The 19,291-nt window shown below is 38.0% G+C and overlaps 1 protein-coding gene across 1 annotated transcript in view; it reads right to left on the bottom strand.

Annotated features, from left to right (window-relative positions):
- Positions 1-19,291, bottom strand: part of KIF27 (kinesin family member 27) — a 28,741-nt gene that overhangs the window by 2,259 nt on the left and 7,191 nt on the right. The window contains exons 4-16 of the mRNA XM_041480784.1: positions 14,558-14,701; positions 11,363-11,569; positions 10,659-10,834; positions 10,139-10,272; positions 9,463-9,618; positions 8,260-8,465; positions 7,173-7,370; positions 6,702-6,815; positions 5,546-5,722; positions 4,700-4,912; positions 3,518-3,724; positions 913-1,111; positions 301-465 (exon numbers count right to left, since the gene is read on the bottom strand). Coding sequence (XP_041336718.1) covers positions 320-465; positions 913-1,111; positions 3,518-3,724; positions 4,700-4,912; positions 5,546-5,722; positions 6,702-6,815; positions 7,173-7,370; positions 8,260-8,465; positions 9,463-9,618; positions 10,139-10,272; positions 10,659-10,834; positions 11,363-11,569; positions 14,558-14,701 — 2,277 coding nt within the window. The 3' untranslated portion in view covers positions 301-319. The remainder of the gene's footprint in view (positions 1-300; positions 466-912; positions 1,112-3,517; positions 3,725-4,699; positions 4,913-5,545; positions 5,723-6,701; positions 6,816-7,172; positions 7,371-8,259; positions 8,466-9,462; positions 9,619-10,138; positions 10,273-10,658; positions 10,835-11,362; positions 11,570-14,557; positions 14,702-19,291) is intronic.

The following is a 19,291-nucleotide window of genomic DNA, read 5'->3' as shown; positions in this document are numbered from 1 at the left end:
TAGAATTCAGATGTTTTTAGAGAGCAAAATTTCTTTGGCTGAACCGTAACAGTTTGAGGTTGTAGATGCTGAAATTGTTAGAATCCAGAGAAATTAGAACAAGAATTTAAACCATTGGCACACCACTGCTACAGCTAGTCTCTCACTAGAAACGGGGGTAGAGGTAGAATATATTCCTGAAGAACAGTTAATACAGTAAAAATACAATATTTTACAGCTATCTGACATAGTTCTGTGTGTTCACCACTCTCCAAATGGTCTACTGACAATTGCATAAACATTATCAGATAATATGCTTACATTTACTGGATGACAATAATTATTCAGATGACTCTCCAAGAAGACCCTTCAATTTCCTCTTCAGCTCTCTGCTGGTTTTCTTATAGAAAAATAAATCTTTTTCCAGTTGCTGGATTTTTACTTCATACCCTTTCAGGGTTTCTGCAATACCTTCACTACTTTGTTCTAGGAGAAATAAAATCAGTTTAAGAACCAGGTATCTGTGTCAAACATCAAGATGCCCAACTAGACAGAGTATCTTGATGGCATTTTGCTTGCAATGTACATGTTTTAACTAACATGAAATAAGATCAAAAAGGCTATGCCAATCCCACCTTTTAGTTGTAATAGTATTTAGATCAAGATCAACAGAACTGGTATCTTACGACTTTTCAGTATCAGTAAACTCAATATGAAAATACAACAATTCTGATACTGCTTTAAAAATATTCTGTTTTGCATTCATACAGACACCATGTGTCTGTTCCTTGACATCTTACATAGCAATAGAATTAGTGACAGCCAAAATACATCTCTGAACCTTATTCATTTTTTCTATTGGAATACAGTATTTCTCTAATGAATGACCAAAGAAAATACTTGGTGTATAATCCCCGCCCAAGAAGAAAATACCTTTGAAATTATTCAATATAAACTGTATTTTTTTCTCATGTTCTTGGCGCTGGTGAGTCAGCTGCCTGTCACACTGCAACTTGATGTATTCAAGTGCAGATTCTAATTCACGCATCATGTTTTTCTGGTGTATGGACTTCATTTCCTGTTCTTCAATCTGCACTTGTAATTTTCGTTCAGACTCACGCAGGCCAACAATCTTAGAAAGAAACACACTTATTTTGATTTATCAAGCGGTTTTAAGAAAATCTTTTACCCTTCAGCCTAATAGATTAAAACATACAAAAGCACTGGATCACTGCAAGTAATTAAGCTTGTACTGGAAATAGACTTGCCACTGCTACAGGTTGACTCTTCAGAACTAAAATGCATACATTTTGATGACATGGACTAGTGGATTTTTTTAATACCCTATGCAAAATTTAAACTGAAAGAACACTGCTTTCCGGACTTCCAACTTGCATCCCACAGACAACTCTTTTACAAAATTACTAAAGGTTCACCCAAGGTCACAAAGACACTATGTCATAATGCATTTAATATTTATGTTTCCAGATGTCAGTATGATTCCTAAGCACGTAGTTGCACACACTGCAAAGTATCAGTTTATACTGGTGTCATGGTTTGATATTGGCTAAAAGCTGGGCACTCATGAAAATTATTCACTCATTTTCCCCTGTTATAGTTTAGCAGAGGAGGGGGAAAGACAATCTAAAGGGTTCATGAGTTGAGATAAGGATTGGGAGGAAACACTCTAAGGGCAAAACCGGCTCAAATTTAAATGGTATAATGAAAAATTTATTAACAGAATTAAAAGAGGATAATGAGAATTAAAATAAAACTTCTAGAACACTCTTTTTCTGCCCCTCCTTCCTTCCCACTGACAGCACAGGGAGTCATGGTGTGAGAGTTTTGCTCAGTTTTTTCATTTGAAATCTTTCTTCAGTTCATGTAGGGAGAGGATTTTCTTTTGCTATGCTGTGAGGTCCTTCCTACAGGAGACAACTCTCTGTGAACTTTTCTAGTGTGGTTCTAATTTTCACGAGTAGCAGTCCCACCTGACCTCCTGTAACCTAAGTCCCTCCCACGATTAATGCAGTCTTCCCAAAACTGCATAGTATGGGTCATTTTAGTTCACAGGGTGTAGTCTTTTAAAGATAAGCTGTTCTACTTTGAAAGAAAGGGCTCTCTTTCTCTATCTTCTCTCTCTGTTCAAGTTTCCCACTAAATTACAGCTTTTCATCATCTACTTACTCCAGCATGAGCATCTTTTCTCATGGGCTGTGAGTGGATCTCTGCATCCCCCTATGCACTTCATGGAATTACGGGGAAAGTTTGTTGTATTATAGTCCTCACCACAGCTTGGAGAAGAATCTCAGCTCTGATGTTTGGAGCACCTCCTCTTCCTATAGAGGTTTTTCATTGACCTTAATGTCATCATATTGTTCTCCTCATGTGTCTTCACCTCCTTTTTTCTGGCTCAGTAGAAAATTGTTGTCTGCATGTTTGTTTGTTCTCAAGTTCTATCCACTGAAAAGTTCTTATAGGGTTTTACAGTGCTAAAAGGCTGATCTCATCTGGGCTCTGTATTGGGGAAATGCTCACCATGCCCCTCACTGCTGGCCACATGGTCCCCACCACCGCCACGCGGGCAGTGCCAGCCACTACAGTGCTGGCACCATTCAGCCCCTCTCTCAATGCAGGGCACCTGCAAGGAGACAGCACTACCGCTGTCCCTGCCCTTGGGCCCGCAGCATGGCTGGCTAAAAGCGGCCAAGCAGGCACAGATACCTGTGGATTGTGCTAAGATGGCTGTGGCTGCGCTGGAAACGAGAAACTACCGCCACCACCCCTGCCTTTCTGTCTGTGGCATAGCAGGCTAGAAATGGCCAGGCAGGCACAGTTCACTGCTGGCCATGCTGAGGTGGCAGCAGCCACACAGCCATGGCAGCCACATGGCCCCCCAGCGCTCCCCCAGCCCTGGAAAAGAAAAACTGCACGCGTTTTTTTCCTTTCTTAAATATGTCATCACAGAGTCATTACCAGCTTCTCTAATTGGGCCAGCAACATGTCCATTGTCAGAGCCTTCAGAGACTGGCTCTGCTGAACAGAGTAGAAGCTTTGAGCAGCTTTCTCTCTCAGAAGCTGCTTCCTTGGCTTCCTCTGCCCCCTCTAAAAGCTAGGCTGTGTTAAACCAACACAACCAGAATTAGGGAAAATCACAATAGGAATAGCAGCCTGAGCTTTATGAAGCTTTCTGAAATTCTGCAGTCAGGAAGAATTTGACTACAACACCACTATTTAAACATAGTTGTTTCTCCTTAAGTTAGCAACACAGAGCACTGGAACAGGACAAAGTAATTTCCAGATTTGTAGCATGTTTCTAGCTAATCTATCAAAAGAAGATACACAAAGTTAACCCAAAGTATCCTATTTAAGTTAAAATAAAAATTAAAAACAATTTAATAGCAGATCTTTGTAACCTGAAGATATATTAACCAAAAGCTTAAGCTTCTTAAATTTATTTTTATTTCCTGCCACTATCTCAGTATCTAGAATAGTAATAGAAAGTGGGATAAAATAGTATTCATTAGCCAAAACAAACCTTGTTGAAATAACTGATGATGATAGCTCTGAGCTCAGCAGCAGACAGGGAAACTAGTTTCCCTATTACATTATGCTTGCTCTGTGAAAGACTCTGAGAAGATGACCTAAGTAAGTGCTGGCGATTATGAATACTTTCATTCTTGTAATCAATTGCAGCTACAAGGGCTTCAATTCCTTCTTCTATCTGGAAAAGAATATGTTCTTCCTACAGAGAAACACATGAGTGAGATCTTTACCAAAAAAGAATTAAAAAGCTCTGAATTAATCTTTCAAGACATCTTTAACTTCATTCTTAAAAGCAAAGCTAAACTTAATGGTAAGATGAACTAGTTGTAGCACAGACAGTGGAGTGGGGAAAACAAGAGGTAGAATGCAAATCCAGAGCATTTGTCCTTTCCTACCACATTACAGAAGTTGATCAGATGTCTCATCACAAAACTAGAAGTCATGTTTGTCTTTTTACCCTTCCCTCATCCTCACCACAGTTTGACTTCTACTGTTTGTTTTTTTATGTACTAGTTTTCTGTTGGATTAATGAATTAATGAATCAGTCAGTAAGGGGTTTGGTGCCCATGACTTGTGTATGGAAGTGGCAGAAATGCCTGGCCTGAAGTACTGCCAACTTTGATGAGTGAGGCAAGTCTCTTCTCAAGACCTAAAAGTAATCTCTCCATTTTATATGAATTTATATTATCTTCAACATAATGATACTGATCAACTCCAGGTAATGGGCCATCCATGTAATATGACTTATTTTCACTGTAGAACTATGTTTGCTTTTTTCAGAAGATTCTATGAAAAAAATCAAGGGGCATCATTATGTGAATACATCACTTGTTCTGTATCCTGATGTTAAAATACCTACCTGTGATACCCTGATTAACTGATTAACACTGATACACACTGATTAACTTCTGGTTCCCTTACTTCTCATTATATGACTCTTAGACCAATAGAGTTTGGCAGGACACAAATCTGACTTACATTCCTCTGATCTTAAACTTCATTTACCAGTAAATTAATTGGTCCTATCATAGCAGTACTCTAAAATTGCTTTACAAAAATATCCAACTTCTGCTCGTTATTTCTAGCTACTTGAAAACATTTTAGGTTCTTACTGGAATTCTATATTATCAAACAATACCTAAAACCTGTATTTAATTCAGAGGTGCTTACTTACTTCAGTTGACAACACTTTACCATCTTTCAGTTTCTCATCCATACTATTTCTCCTTCTGAGCAGTTGATCCCTTTCCATTTGGAGAGCCTGAATTTTTTCCAAAATGTCTGACTTGTCAGTGGTGCTGCCCTGAAGCTGCATACTTTTATCACACAGCTCCTGATCCAGCATACTTAAGCAGGTAGACAATTTCATACTATCTTTGTTCAAAGCCTAAAAAAAAACCACAGCAACCACAGATATAAAAATGAGACATTCCTTTCCAGTAAGAAAAAAGTAGGTGACACTGTCACGTTCTGAAGTGAAAAAATTTCTTGTTTCTTGTAATGGGACCTGATTTACTTTGAGTGGACAGATAGCATTTAAAAAAAAGTTTTACGTGAAGTTTTCTACATAATAAAAATTAAAGGCACTAGTCATTGTATGTAACAATGATACTTTGTATTCACTCTTTCTACTGGAAAGTAAATATTGCAAAACATTTCCCTGCTGTGTTCTCTAGAAAGCAGAAAGATTTAGTCATATTTATAAATAATATATCATAACTATCACATCATATCATATCATTTAATACTCCGCAAAAACAATTCCATAGTTCAGAATTGTTTGGTTTTGGGTTTTGTTTCATTGTTGCAATTTTGGGGAGAAAAAGGGAATTAAAATGATTATCTGTGTTAATTACAATTTAAATGTCAGTTGGTCAAGCTACATAATATCTGCATCACAGGGGTGTAGACACAGGAGGCCCCTTGAGCCTCCCCAGCTATCCTATCTGCCCTCCCCCACCACCAGTCTTTCAGTTAGCCTTATGACTGTGGTGAGTTTTGTGGGGTTTTTTTTAGTCACCTGGCTAGATCTCAGTTTCTTGATTTCCAGGTAGCTTTTCTCCTGCAATAATGCTTCTTTTTTTGCTACAATGGCTTCTCTTTTCTTTAAATCTTCTTCTAGCTCTGCTAACTGTTGGTGCTGTTGAAGAATTCTTTCCATTTCTTCATCCAGCCACTTCTTCTGCTCTTCTAATTTCTAAAGTTCCAAGAGAGACCCATAGAGCATTAACCAGGATATTTTGACTCAGAATATTATGGTTATGTTTTACCTTTCTTCAGAATTACTGATAAAACTGTAGAAGACATTAACATTTCTAATATCAGTATTAATTCTGCCCACAGAATCCTTACTCAGAATAATACAGAAACTGGACTGACTTAAAAGGGGCCTCAGCAATATTACATTGCTATATCTCATATAAATAAACTTGTATCAGATGCAGCATCTTTTCTAAAAAATATATTTTTTAAAACTGTTTACATAAATAGATGTCATCTACATAAGCACAGCAACTAGGTTTAGATGGTACCACGAAAATTCAACTTGCCTATCCTCATTGCATTTTAGTGGCCCAAAACCAGCTCCTTGTTGGACCTGCAAGCATGGATATATTCCTGTTAAGGCTAAAATGTTTCCTTTATTTAACTCTTAAAATTTCTTTTCACCTTTAAAGGCATAGGGTAATTCATATTTCAGTGTCCACATCTGAAATATTGTAGGTGGCACTGCTACAATATTTGCATACTTTTTTAACCCTGTTATCAGCAACCAAAACCAGAAACCACTGTAGTTTATGTCAAAGTAGAAACCAAAACAAAATAAAACACCTGAAAAACCCACAGAACACTTAAAACACAGCACAGCAAGGCCACCCTCAAACCTACTGGAAAACCAAATCTGCTGAATTCACAGGTTTCTGAATCAGTATTTTTGACAAATTATATGAAAAAAAAAATATAGAAGACACTAAAGGCCCTCCTTTCTTTCATTCAAAAAGAGTACAGTACAAGAGCTGCTAGGCTCTACTCCCAATTTTTGCTACAGGAAAAAAAAAGAAAAGACAAAACTATGATGGAATACTCTTCATACAAATAGTTTACGAAAACAGATGACTAGAGATGAAGAAAGATTTTTTTATTTTGGGGGTTGCACATATTTGGAATAGATTAACTACCTGTAGTTTCTGTGGAGTTCCCACTGAATTATTTTTCTTCTTTTTAAAAGCAGCAGTTTCTTTATCCTTAATTTTAAGGATCTTCTGTTGTTGCTCCATCTTAAGTTGAAGTTCCTTTGAACAAACATAAAGCACCATTCTTCCTACATCAGTCAAATACCTTTAATGTGAGAGTCCCCCGAAGATATAATCTGAAATACTGACTCTAAATTTATTTATAAAATTACAATTCAGAACTAGACACCAGGTTGACTTCCCCATTACAAAAAAAAAAAAAAAAAGCTGAAAGAGAAAGGCAAAATGGAGATTAATGTAAAATATTTATCAACAATTGCTTTGGTGCATTTTTCAAGAAATTCATTAAGGCATTATTGAAAATAAGGGAAAGCCTGGTAGTGTAGTTTATTGGGGAAGCAGGGGCAAAAATTATTTATCCTAATCTTTGTCATAGGGAAACAGGAAGAATCCTACTTTAATTTGTTGCTGGTCCTGATGAAGCTCTGCTTCCAGTTGCTTCTTCTTTTCACTCTCCTCACACAGTCTCTTCTGTATCTGGGATTGCTGATGCTTCATCTGAGCCACTTTCTGCTCAAGTTCTCTTGCTTCTCTCTCCCTTTGGTTAGATAATGAAGCCAAATTCTTGGTGTCTTGCTGCTTCTTCTGTAAAGCCTGAATGTTCATGACAAATTTCAGCTTAAGAGCAGGGAAACTTGTAACTAAAATATGACTCAGCTTCATTCTTTATTTCACTGAATTCTTAGGGCCTAACTTTTGCCCAAACAATCACTTGTTATTACTGTAGTTTTGAGCTATCTGGTGAAGTTGGCACAGGCAGAATTAAACATGAAAAGGTACAATTCATGCTTGGCAATACAGTAAAAGTACTAAAATCTAGCAGAAACCACAGTTCTAGAAAATTTGCAGAGACACAATGGTGTCTGAATGCTGGTGTCTGAATGCTGGTGGTCAGAATGCTGGTCCTGAGCTCAAGTCAATAAGCAAACTACCTCTTTCTGTATGGAACTTTTCTGACCTGTCATTCTAGGATCGAGAGGCACAGAGCACCTAAGCTGGCCGTATACAGAATACTAACTTAGATATAGCAGAACTTAAAAATAGAAGGTTAGTGTCAAACAAATATGCTTGTGTTGGGCATATTGCAAGGCATCTTGCAACGATCTTGCAACGCATCACAGGGATTTGCTTAGACCTACAATTTATATAGTATTTCCATAAAACATCAATTTTATTTATGGGAAGTAATAAATTTGTAATACCCTCTTTTGGATAAATTCCTCTATTGGACTATATACAATGCAGTATGGAAATCTCATCTCTTCCAATACTTTCTTAGCCTCTTACATACCAAGAAGGTATTTTATGTATCTAACCAAGTAGATGTTAACCAGCATTTTGAGTATAACAGTATTAAGTTTCCCACTAGCTACTTAAATCTGACCAGCTTCCAGCATGTAAAACAGGTAAGAATTTTACAGAGTGTTAAGGTTCAGACAGTGAGACAGAGATTTGCAAATCTTAATAATCAGATCAGAAATACCTGCACTTTCAACTTAGCTGCCTCCATCTTCTTCTGGCACTCCTTCTGTAACATGACTTTCTCAGGAATATCTCTCAGCTCTTTACTGTCCAGCTCCTGAAGCTGCTTCTGCGTTTCAGCCAGTTCTCTTTTGGCCTGCTCAATTTCTTGCTCCAGTTTACTTATCTTCAAAGAATACTGCCTGCTTACAGACTGAGCATCCTTACCTTAAAGACAGTATATACAATAGTTTAAAACCACCATGATAATCAGTTGAAATGTAATACTCACTTCTGGAGTTGAAATATTACTTACTTTGTTCTGGCTAAGTCAGTAATTTCTGATACATTTTCCAACACTAAAGGAACCTGCAGTTCCCTTCTAAGTCTGAAATGGAGATAAAGAGAATCCTAAATCTGAACATTTCATGAGTCACCTCATGGTACCAAATAAAGTGCAATCTGAGTGCCAGAGTTAAATTCTTCTGCCTACTTTAGATTTTGGCAAAATGGCTATCCTGTATTTCATAATTTTGTTTGGTTTTTTTTTCCACAGAAATATATGCCATTTATTTATTACTCAACTTTCAGCTTAATAATTAGTATATGATCTTGGATTGTGTTTCTACTCTGTGACTTGTCCTGTTCGGGCAATCTGGGATGGCACAGAATCTTTCTCAGACCACCTCAAGAGAAGGTAAATGAAAGAGAAGAGTGTGATTGAAGGGGCTGAGGAAAGAGATCCTTCCTGTCATCACAAGGCTAGTTTCTCTATCAGGACAGATGTGCAAGGGATGTATGCTACCAGGGACACTGATTTTTTCTTTCATCCACTTCTGACTCCCATTTCTTTACTGTTATAGAATATAGAAGATACAATGATGTATCTTTTCTCCAATCCCAGACTCTATGGCACAAATACACATGTACAAAGAGATAGCACTGACCATACATTAAAAATTACACTACTGTTGAATAAAAGCAATAATCAACAAAGCACAAAAAATATTTAACAAACAATCTTCATAGAAGAGTAGACGGTAATCAAAAATCACAGCAAGTAATTAGCAAAATCTATGGATTTTTAGGTTGTTAAAAGTATTCTTGTCTAAGATAATTCTGTAAAAACTAAGATATACAGGACTTTACATTTTCAATGCCTTTCCTTTGTTTCAGAACATCATAATTCCCTACAGTATCCGGTATTCCTACAGTAGCCAGTTACCTGTTCTTACTAACTCCTTAATAAGTTCCTCTTTCCTTTTGATATTAAGTGCAAGTTCTCTTATTTTTTGCTCAGTCATAGCAAGTCTCAACTCTGAATTCTTTAACTTCTGCATGTTAAAAACATGGGATTTCTGGAGGCTGTCAATCTCTTCACCTTGAAAAAAACAAAGCAAAATACAGTTATAAAATCTGGACGAGATATTGTATCCAAAAGGTAGTGCTCTGCAATATTGACTGTGTGCAGTTCTTCCATATGAAGTACAAGAATCAAAAAGAGAGAAGAATGCAGGGTATTCTTCCCTGCCACGTGTCTAAACAGGAAAAGAAGGATGGTATGCACTTGCATTTCAGGACCCCAAGTCTGAAAAATATTCCAAAAACCACTTCAGTATTTTTGGTAAGATAATAGCATCCATTTTCTTTCATTTAAGCAGTACTAAAGAGTTTTATGTGACTACCTTTTTGATAAGTGCTTTCTGGCTAGTAGGTATTACATAGAGGTTACTAACATCAGTTTGAGAATGGGAAAGAAAAACAGAAATTGGAAAACCTACACTGAATTATAACCAAAAAATACTTTTAACAAATGCACATATTTTGCTGGGAAAACTAATTACATGTGCTAGAGACATTATTTACTGTACTAAGATTTGCTCTAATGACTTCCATTATACCTGTAGTTGTGCCGGTTTGTAGCGCAGATTTATTGGACAAACCAGACTTGTCTCCTCGATGTTTCATGTCACTTACATCAGGAAGGAAGCATGGAGAAGAATGATTTTGTGTCCATGTTTGGTTTATAGAACACCTATGAAAGAACAATAAACATGCTACTCTGCAAATACACAGGGATTTCTTTTTCTTTAAGCATCATGCAAAGTAGATGATCTTAACAGAGAAGAAGCTCGAACTTACAAAAGCATTTATACCTTCTTCCGCATCCACACCACTCCCAAACACACCATCACCAAATCCCCCAGTCTTCAAGGCAGATTCTTACTCACAAGCAAGGATTGTGCAATCTTTGCTAAACCTACATATATTATAATTAATTTGCAGTATGCCCAGTTGGTCCCAGATATTTACTGTAAGTATCATTACAGATGGTCTCATATCATGGAAGGATTAGGCACTTATACTACCTTTGCTATATATTTTTCTGTAACAAAAGTTAAAGAACAACAAAAAAATTACTTATATGAGGTTTTCTGTTCGCTGCCTGTATTGTCTTCCTCTTCATCACTCTGATCAGAGAGGTGGCAGTGAAGGACTTTGTCTTGATCTTCTAACTTGCTCAGTATAATTTGCCTGCGAATATGGAATTCTGCCATTATCTGGGCCAGAGACAAGATGGGGGGGCTGGTATACCCCTGTCAAAAAGCACACAAAAATAGTGATGGGTAAAAATACTTGCAATAATTTAGCAATTCATTACTCATATTTTAAAAAATATTTCACCACCTGAGCTTGTAAGCAAAATCACACAGATTTTCCATAATAACTCTGAATACCTTTGTAACAAAACGTTTTGCAAGAGCTTCGAGGAGTCATTCCAAACGTGAAAGAGGTGCCCTCTGATAGCAGTTCATTTTCTCACACACTCAACATATTGGTAAGAATAATAATTCATGTTTTATAATGATTCATACTTGAACTCTCAAAACCCCTAGGAAACCAGCTGGGGGGTGAAAACATGAGAGCCATAGCAATAGTAGGTGGGAATTTTAAACTTAAATATTTTGGATAATTGTGGCATAAACAGATGTTACAAAACTAGTTTTTCAGCGGGAAGTTAAGCAGCAGTATCTGAGAAACACATCATATGTTATTATGTCATGTCTAATCATTGTCCTATAATCATTACAAAGTAGAAGGGGGAAAATCTGGGTACACCTTACCTTTTGGATCTCTGTCTCTGACGGCAGTTGAAGGGGGCGTAGCAGGTATTTTGTGACTGGGACACTGTAGAGCCTCCTAGCAAATGCCATGACAGCTGGTCCATCTTCATAAGCACTTGGGAAATCTAAAGCTTTCACATCTGTAAACTTCTCTAATTTCAATTTTAGCTGATCAATGACTATGTGCTGTTCCACCATTTTCTCAGTCTCATGGGAAAAAAAATAAAGCAAAAGCAAAACTAAGCTCTGTATCATATTCATGACTTCTAGTTCCTCACAAAGGTCATGAATCTTGTAAATCACCCACAGACCCTAAATTATCATGCAGGGCACAGGCAAATTCTGCAACAAACTGAGAATTCTATGACATATCATCAGTCTCAGAGCCCCCTTCCCCCCTCCCACTCACCAGCCCAGTAAAGTTTAGACACATTTTTGTTCAGAAAGACCTACCCAGGTGTCCTGGGTTACAGAAAGAGTGCCAGTGTGGGGTGTAACAAAATTGAGTATTCTACACCATTTCTGGGAAACTGTTAATGATGGGTCGTTTGCAGTAGATGCCCAGTACATGCCCAGCTGACACCTCAGGCTACAATGGTGTTAAATAAGGAGAAGAGCCAAACCATGTGAGGAGGGGAGTGTTTCTTTTTCTTCACAAATGACTCTGCAGTGCTAACTCCTTCTGGGGAAACACCAGCAGAGCCCCACTGATCCTGAAGGGGTCATCTCTGCCAATGGGCCATAATGGCTCAACAGCGCCACCATAATGGACAGCTGTAACAACTTAGACCAATAAGGATTCCCAAAAATATCCTATGACTTTCAGGATTACATCATTCCCATTGTGCAACTGTCCACTGTGGGAGAGGTGCTGAATACCCTCCCCTGAATCTGACCACTGGGTTCTTGGAACCCCCATCATGCCTGGACAGATCCAGACGAGGCCCAGAACTTCCACAGGACCACCACTTTTGACTGCAACCATGCCTTCAACAGGACTGCAATCATCACCTGACAGGACTGCAACCACCACCTCGGTCAACAGGATGCCAGGCTGTAATTTGAGTTAAAACTAAACCAGTTTTAATGTGTATCATTACATTTATTTTAACCTTTCTAAATTGTAACTCTGACCTGAAATCTCTCTCAAGGTAATTGTGTGAGTTTCTTTTTTTCCCACAGCACACCCGGTTTAGTTTTGTTAGCCTATCCAGGCATCTAGTGAGAAGTGGATGACATAATTAGGAGCTCATGCTTGCTTTATATGAGTGTTTATGGAGAAATGAGAATTAAACAAATATTTTCAAATTAAACTTACGGTCTCAGTCTTATTACTTAAACATGTATATGGGCTTCCTCTTCCATTTTGTACAATTCCACTTTAAAGATTACTTGTATTAATTAACTAAACATGTACATGATCTCAGGTTCACTTGCTGCTTTTTCTTCCACCCAACCTCAGGTTAGTTGATAATGCTAATTTGGAGAACTTATCTGCTTCTCTTACAGCACCCTCCATACATTGTTCAAAAGTACTGACATTATCTGAACTGATTCATCTATAAAGCCAAGATTATATCCACTTTCAACTCACTTTATTATTTTTGATTCTTTTTGAATATGGTTAGAATCTGGCCTAGCAACAACAGGGCAGTTGAATTATACATGATACATTCTGTATTCTTCTACTTTGAGTAATACATTTTTATTCATTCTTTATGTTGTTGTCTTAGATTGCAAGTTCCTTCCAAACACAATGCTTTACAAGTTGACATTGTGTTGGAATACAATACATATTATTCCTATGTAATAGAAAATAGAATATATGTATGAATATCATATTTGTTATCATTTTAGAAGAAGTAACAGCCAACTGATCCACCTTGAAGCTATTTGTCCCTGATACAATTGCACATACAATGCCACAGTGTAACGCCCATTACATAAATACATAGGTGTGTAAACATTTATTACCTCCTACCTCATACCTGCTACTCTAGAAGTCCTTATTCTATCATGTACCATTAAATTACATATACCTGTGAATACAATGTAAAATATTTGACAGAAGCACTTGCTTTACATTGTATGTTTTTAAATAAAAGTGGCAGTTTAGTGAACTAAATGTCAAAATGCAAAATGGTGCCTGAAAGCTCTCAAGCTTCCCTCCTGTCTCTGATACTGAAAGAACCTTCTATCTATGCTGTGACAGCTACCTTGTATCCTCCAAAATTTATATAAGCATTATCACAGTATAAGTTGACACTATGGTGTGCAGGCTAAAAAAAAAAAATCTATCTAGAAGTGACAGAAAAGAAAGTGACAGAAGGAAGAAAAAGATCATGACTAGTTTACTTACCTTGAATGCACTGACTCTCCCAAGTCATCAGAAAGGAAAAGGAAAAAGGAGAAAAAGTATAGTAAGGAGAAGAGCACTAGCTATCCATGTTTATGCTTTTCTCTTTTAAAAATTCATATAATAAATTATCTGTAATCTGCATGTCTGGCAACACCAGCAGAATATTAACTATTCTGTGTGCAGTCTTCTCAACCTTGTAATGTTATGCACATACTAGCCACGGTAATTTCATTAGCAAATTCAAGATCTACAGAAAGAAAGAGGCAAGCAGCCTCTTTGTCATTACCTCACTTTCCACTGTGTCACTCAGTTTTCTCTAATGGTCAATGATCAGAAAGTCAGGATGGAATTCTGTCTTATAAAGATCAATTCTTCATAAAGCTAATACAAAATAAGTTTCTATACAACTTTTCAATTAAAGCATTCTATAGGATCCATATAGTCTTTTTCCAATTCTAAAGCATCTTTCAAAGTCTTTCAAATCCTAATCTATTAATTGTCCTGAAACTGCTTAACAATGATACAAATCTGGGGAGAGGGTTGTGTGTTATGCTTCAGGAAGCATGGAGAGCATGAATGGTTCACTTCAAGTTATGCAGAAGGCTTCTGGCACAGTTAGGTTCATATACAGTCTCCAGGAATCACATTACTGTGCCTAAATCTGTCCATATGCACTAGAAGAACCCAACTCATTCTGTGAAACAGCTCTAATTAAAACAAAATGTCCCCAATATTGACTGGTAATAAGTAAAAAAAATTCTGAGGGACCTGCTGAATGCATTCACATGGTAGAAGGATGGCTCTATGCAGATAAATGTGTACCAGTGGAAAAGTACCTGCAATCTTTGTGTTTCTTGAGCCTCCTTTAAAAATTCCTGTTGTTCTTTCTTTTCTTGTAGTAATGTCTTTATCTGATTCTGCAGTATCTGCATTTCATTATTCTTTTGGCTAAACAGTTCTTCATCCATGACTAGTACCTGCTAGATAATAAAAGAAAAGTTCAGCTGGGCAAAAGGGACATTATTATTCCTACAACTGGAATATTAATCAAAATAAAACCTCATTTATTGTTAAAAGACATGAACTGCAAAGTCTTGAGGTATGTATATCAGATTTTGTAAGTGGTTATCTGCAGTTTCTAGCAGCTATTTCTTCACTTCTGTTTCATCTATTGATTTTGTTCTGACAAGTTTTATTCTTCCTAAGGAGATAATGTACTCACAACCAAACCTAATTTATTGAAGTATATATTAAATTCAATTATTCTCTTTAGTATGTTGTTACATGTAGCTACAAGATCACAGCATCTTGTGATTAATATACTTATCTAATGAAAACAATAAGAACAGCTGTTCTCAATCTGCAACTTGGATAACAGTTTAAAGATTAAAGAAAACACAAGAATGCTTGTTCATATGTTCTTGTGAATGAACTTATTCTGATTTATGGAGACTTCCACAGGTTGTTAGTCTTCTAGAAGGCCTGCAGAAGCCAAAGACAAAGTATTGAAACATTACATCAACCCACAAACCTTCTCATTCCTGCTCTTCCTATTTTTTTCTACAAGAGTCCTGGTGGTGGACATATGAATGAGTTTGGGTGTTAGCTATAGTCTGGTACTTTAATATCATGTAAGATAGCATTATCCAAGCAACAATAGCTGCTAGCAAAGAAATGTGTATGTACAGACAAGAATAGGTCCTCTACTAGTTATTAAATCTGTCCATATACAAACTCTGCTCTGGAGTCTGTAGCGTTTCATTTATTTTAGCCTTTCTCTAGCCATCTCTTCCTGGCTGTGGATGGCATACTCCCTGGGGAAGGGAGTTTCAGCTAAGCTTAAGCTCAGCTTTTACACTCTTTTGAACCTGGGAAACAGAGGTTTAAAATAAGCCACAGAAGAAAATCAAGACGGAAGAAAAAAAGCTGTGATTTAGATTGCTTGAGAACGAAGAAAAGACAAAATTTGTTTATGCAATCTATAGCTTTATCAGTTTGGTTGCAAACTTAAAAATGGGTTGATGTTACGAAATTCTAACTTATTGGAGCACTGCCTCCTTCCACACATGACAAACACAAATTAGTTTTTCTGAGGTATTCATCTGGCATCAGAAGTTCACTCAGATTCCAACTGGTATACAGTTGTTTTAAGTAATAAAATTTATTTTCATTTGAGATGATTTTCACTGTACAATAACCTGCATTTCTTTTGTTTTGATGTTCACAGTCAACATTTTAAGGCAGCACATCCAATATAAGTACTTCCTAAATGTATTATGGGGATGTTTCCAAAAAGAATTATTTATTTGATCATGTGTCAGTTCTGTTAGGAGGCATGCTCTCAGAAGGCTGAGAGCTCTTCTCTCCATAGGTCATCTCTAAGACTATTATCTGCTGTGAGAGAAACAGCTAATCAGCACTAGCAATATGACTGGATCCTCAGGGGATATCTGTATGCTAAGACTCCCAGATGTTTTGAAATTTTCACCTTATTTGGAAAACCATAAAGAAGTATGATGCCACCAAAAAGCAAAAGTTGTTGTTTAACACAAAAGCAGAGTTTAGAAACTCTGTTAGCTAAAGGCATGGTAATGGAAAAGGAAATACAGGAGGTTTTATGAGACCATAGCTGAAGAAATACAGTTTAGGGAATTGCTAAGAGATAAGAGATGAGACTGTAACTTTGTAATATTAGACAGACTAGCATATTACATGCATAGTATTAGATAATATTAGACAAGAGTTGCAAAACTTAGTCCCTGGGTTATCTGTAAATTCACTGATATCTTTGAAAATACCTGTATTGTAATTATATCTATAATGCTTCTGACAGAGTAATATCTTCCCAGGATTCAAAAGAATTTCTGGGTTCACAGGACAACTGCTGAGAGTATGCAACTAAGTACACACTTCCAAAAGAAAGGAAAGTTTCTCTCTTTCTCTCTTTCTCTTATTTTTCCCCCTAACTAAGGGGAAAACTAACTTACCTAAATAAGTACACTCCCTCACTTCCAAGCCCCCAGTCCCAAGGAAGAGTAAAAGAAAGAAAACTGGTGGGTCAAGACAGAAATTGTTCAGTAAGTGAAGGTGAAATGAAAGAACAGAGAAAATAACACAAGTAATGCAAAGATAGTTAAATAATGCAAAACCAATCACTCTCTGCCTCCAAAGGGTAGACTGATGCCCATTAGCTCCTGCACAAAAAGACAGCTAACATAACTAAATCCTCCTCCTAACCCTTTCAGTTTCTGAGTACATCATATGATGTGAAATATCTCTTTGGTTGACTTGGGTCATCTGCCTGGTTGTGCTCTTCCTGTCCCTGGGCACACCTGCCTATCTATTCACTGGAGTCACAGACAGATTCCTTCACTTGATGCTGTGCAAACACTCCACAGCAAGACCCAAAACACTGGTGTTTTATCAGAATTGTCCTAGTCAGAAATGTAAAACATGGCACCCTGCAAGCATTTATGAAGAAAACTAACTCCATCCTGGTCAGATGTAGTACAACCCCCACTTCATATTCCACACCATTTATGTCATGCTCAAGCCCCACACTATCCAATGCAACCTTATTAACCATCCTTTCTTCCCTTCTCATCCTTTGACTTATGCACAGATATCATTCCTTTAGTATATAGACCACTCCTGTAAAATACCCATAAAATGTCCACTGAGTTTATTTAGTCCATGATGTGGGTTCTGTCTGGTTACAGTGATCACTCAGGACAGTAGCCCAGGCTATGTTACAGGAATAGTTGTCTGATCCTACAACAGACCAGCACAGTCCTTCTGTGCTGTCAGACACTGAAATGTTATCACAGCTTAAACATTGTCATATTGATTTTTTGCCTGTTATGGCAAAACTGTACAACAAAGCTGCATAACCAAAGCCCAAAGTGAATGTGCCTCCTGATTGAAACTCTCTGAGTTAAACTGACTAAGGCTATTCAAGAGAAGAAAAGTGAAAAAAAAGAAATTGGTTAAAGCACCTCAGGCCTGAGAAGTAACGGATAAGGCTGGGAGAGCATTCACAGAAGAGCCAAGCCCAGCGGGTTCAGGGTGGAGGCATAGCCCCAGGCTTATCTGTTGCCAGGTTTGCAGAAACTTCTCCCCCACCCCCCCCCCCCCCCCCCACAGGGGGGGGGGGGGGGGCAAAACTTCCCCCCCCCCCCCCCCCCCCCACCAAAGAGTGGGGGAGGAGGGTTTCAAGTGCATGTGAAAACCTCTGGTCAGAGGCAGTGGACGCCCATCCTCTGCTATGCAGACTAGCTCAGCTGTGGGACCCCCCAACCCAGGAAAGTCAAATCTATGGGATATTCACATGAGGGGGAGCTAAGGGGGCGTCAAGGTTCATCAAAGGCCCTCTGAAGGGTTCCCGAGACTCTGTGCCAGAGGACTGTTCATGATACAAAATGATGCAACTGACCCAAAGTCTTTCAAGGGATAGTGTCAAACATGGCCCCTGCCTCAGAGGAGGCACCTGGACATTCCGACCTGGACCACATGTATACTAATCCATTGGATACTATGCTTTTGGCAGGGGACCCTCACCACCACAAGACCAGATGGAGAGGATCTATGAGACATCATTAAGATCCATGGAGGCGTGGTATGTTTCTACTTAATCTGTCTTTGTCATTCTTCCTTTCCTTTCCTTTCCTTTCCTTTCCTTTCCTTTCCTTTCCTTTCCTTTCCTTTCCTTTCCTTTCCTTTCCTTTCCATTTCCATTTCCATTTCCATTTCCCTCTTTTATTGTTAAATAAAACATATCCATTTTTTGGTATTAACATAAAATCTTGTTTGGTTTTAATCTCATTTCAGGGACGAATCAAACCTCAGAATTCTTTCTGTTTTATTCGCTGAGAGTTCTCTTTGCTCCTTTGTGATTAGACCAGATTGTAACAGATGGTAGAAGCATGGGGTTCAAACCCACAGAGCTGTAAGCCCACTGAATCAGTACCAGAAAGAGGAAGGGGTCTACTGCATCTCAGGAACTGGTTGACAGCAACTGGAACAGTAATCTTCCTGGAAGACCCTTTTAAACCACTGCCTCTTCCCCTTTTGTGTACAGATTGCTTTAAGTGCAAAGTTCCAGAACCAAAATAGGTGCACTGCCCCACTTCTCATATACTTTTCAAAGTCATATAGATAGAACTGTAGGGTGGGATTTGTCATGGGTCCATGGTTCCCTTTCCCTTAAGCAGAGGAATTCCTGGTCATGGTAGCCAGTATGCTGGCCTGACCAATCAAGGGGGTAAAGAGATTATCCACATTATCTTTTGAGTTGCTAGACCTTGTGTAACAGTCCTTCCACAGCTGAGATGCAGGCCCTTATCAAGGAGAGGGAATGATCAGTAAATCTCTAGGGCTGGCAAACTGTTCTGTACAAAGTTGGTGCCACAGAGTCAGCCTAATTCAGCCTTACTAGGTTGCTGTCATATGATGTCTGTATGTTCTGTATAGACTTCAGCTGCTCAGATTGTGTGCATTGTACATTGTTTGGATCTTTCTAGGCTTGATTATTGTCCATGTCACTGAAGATCACCTCCACCACCCCTAATTCC

The sequence above is a fragment of the Pyrgilauda ruficollis genome, unplaced genomic scaffold (genome assembly GCF_017590135.1).
Source record: "Pyrgilauda ruficollis isolate IOZ18807 unplaced genomic scaffold, ASM1759013v1 scaffold53, whole genome shotgun sequence".
Taxonomy (NCBI): Eukaryota; Metazoa; Chordata; class Aves; order Passeriformes; family Passeridae; genus Pyrgilauda; species Pyrgilauda ruficollis.
This window is presented reverse-complemented; position numbering and strand designations above follow the sequence as displayed.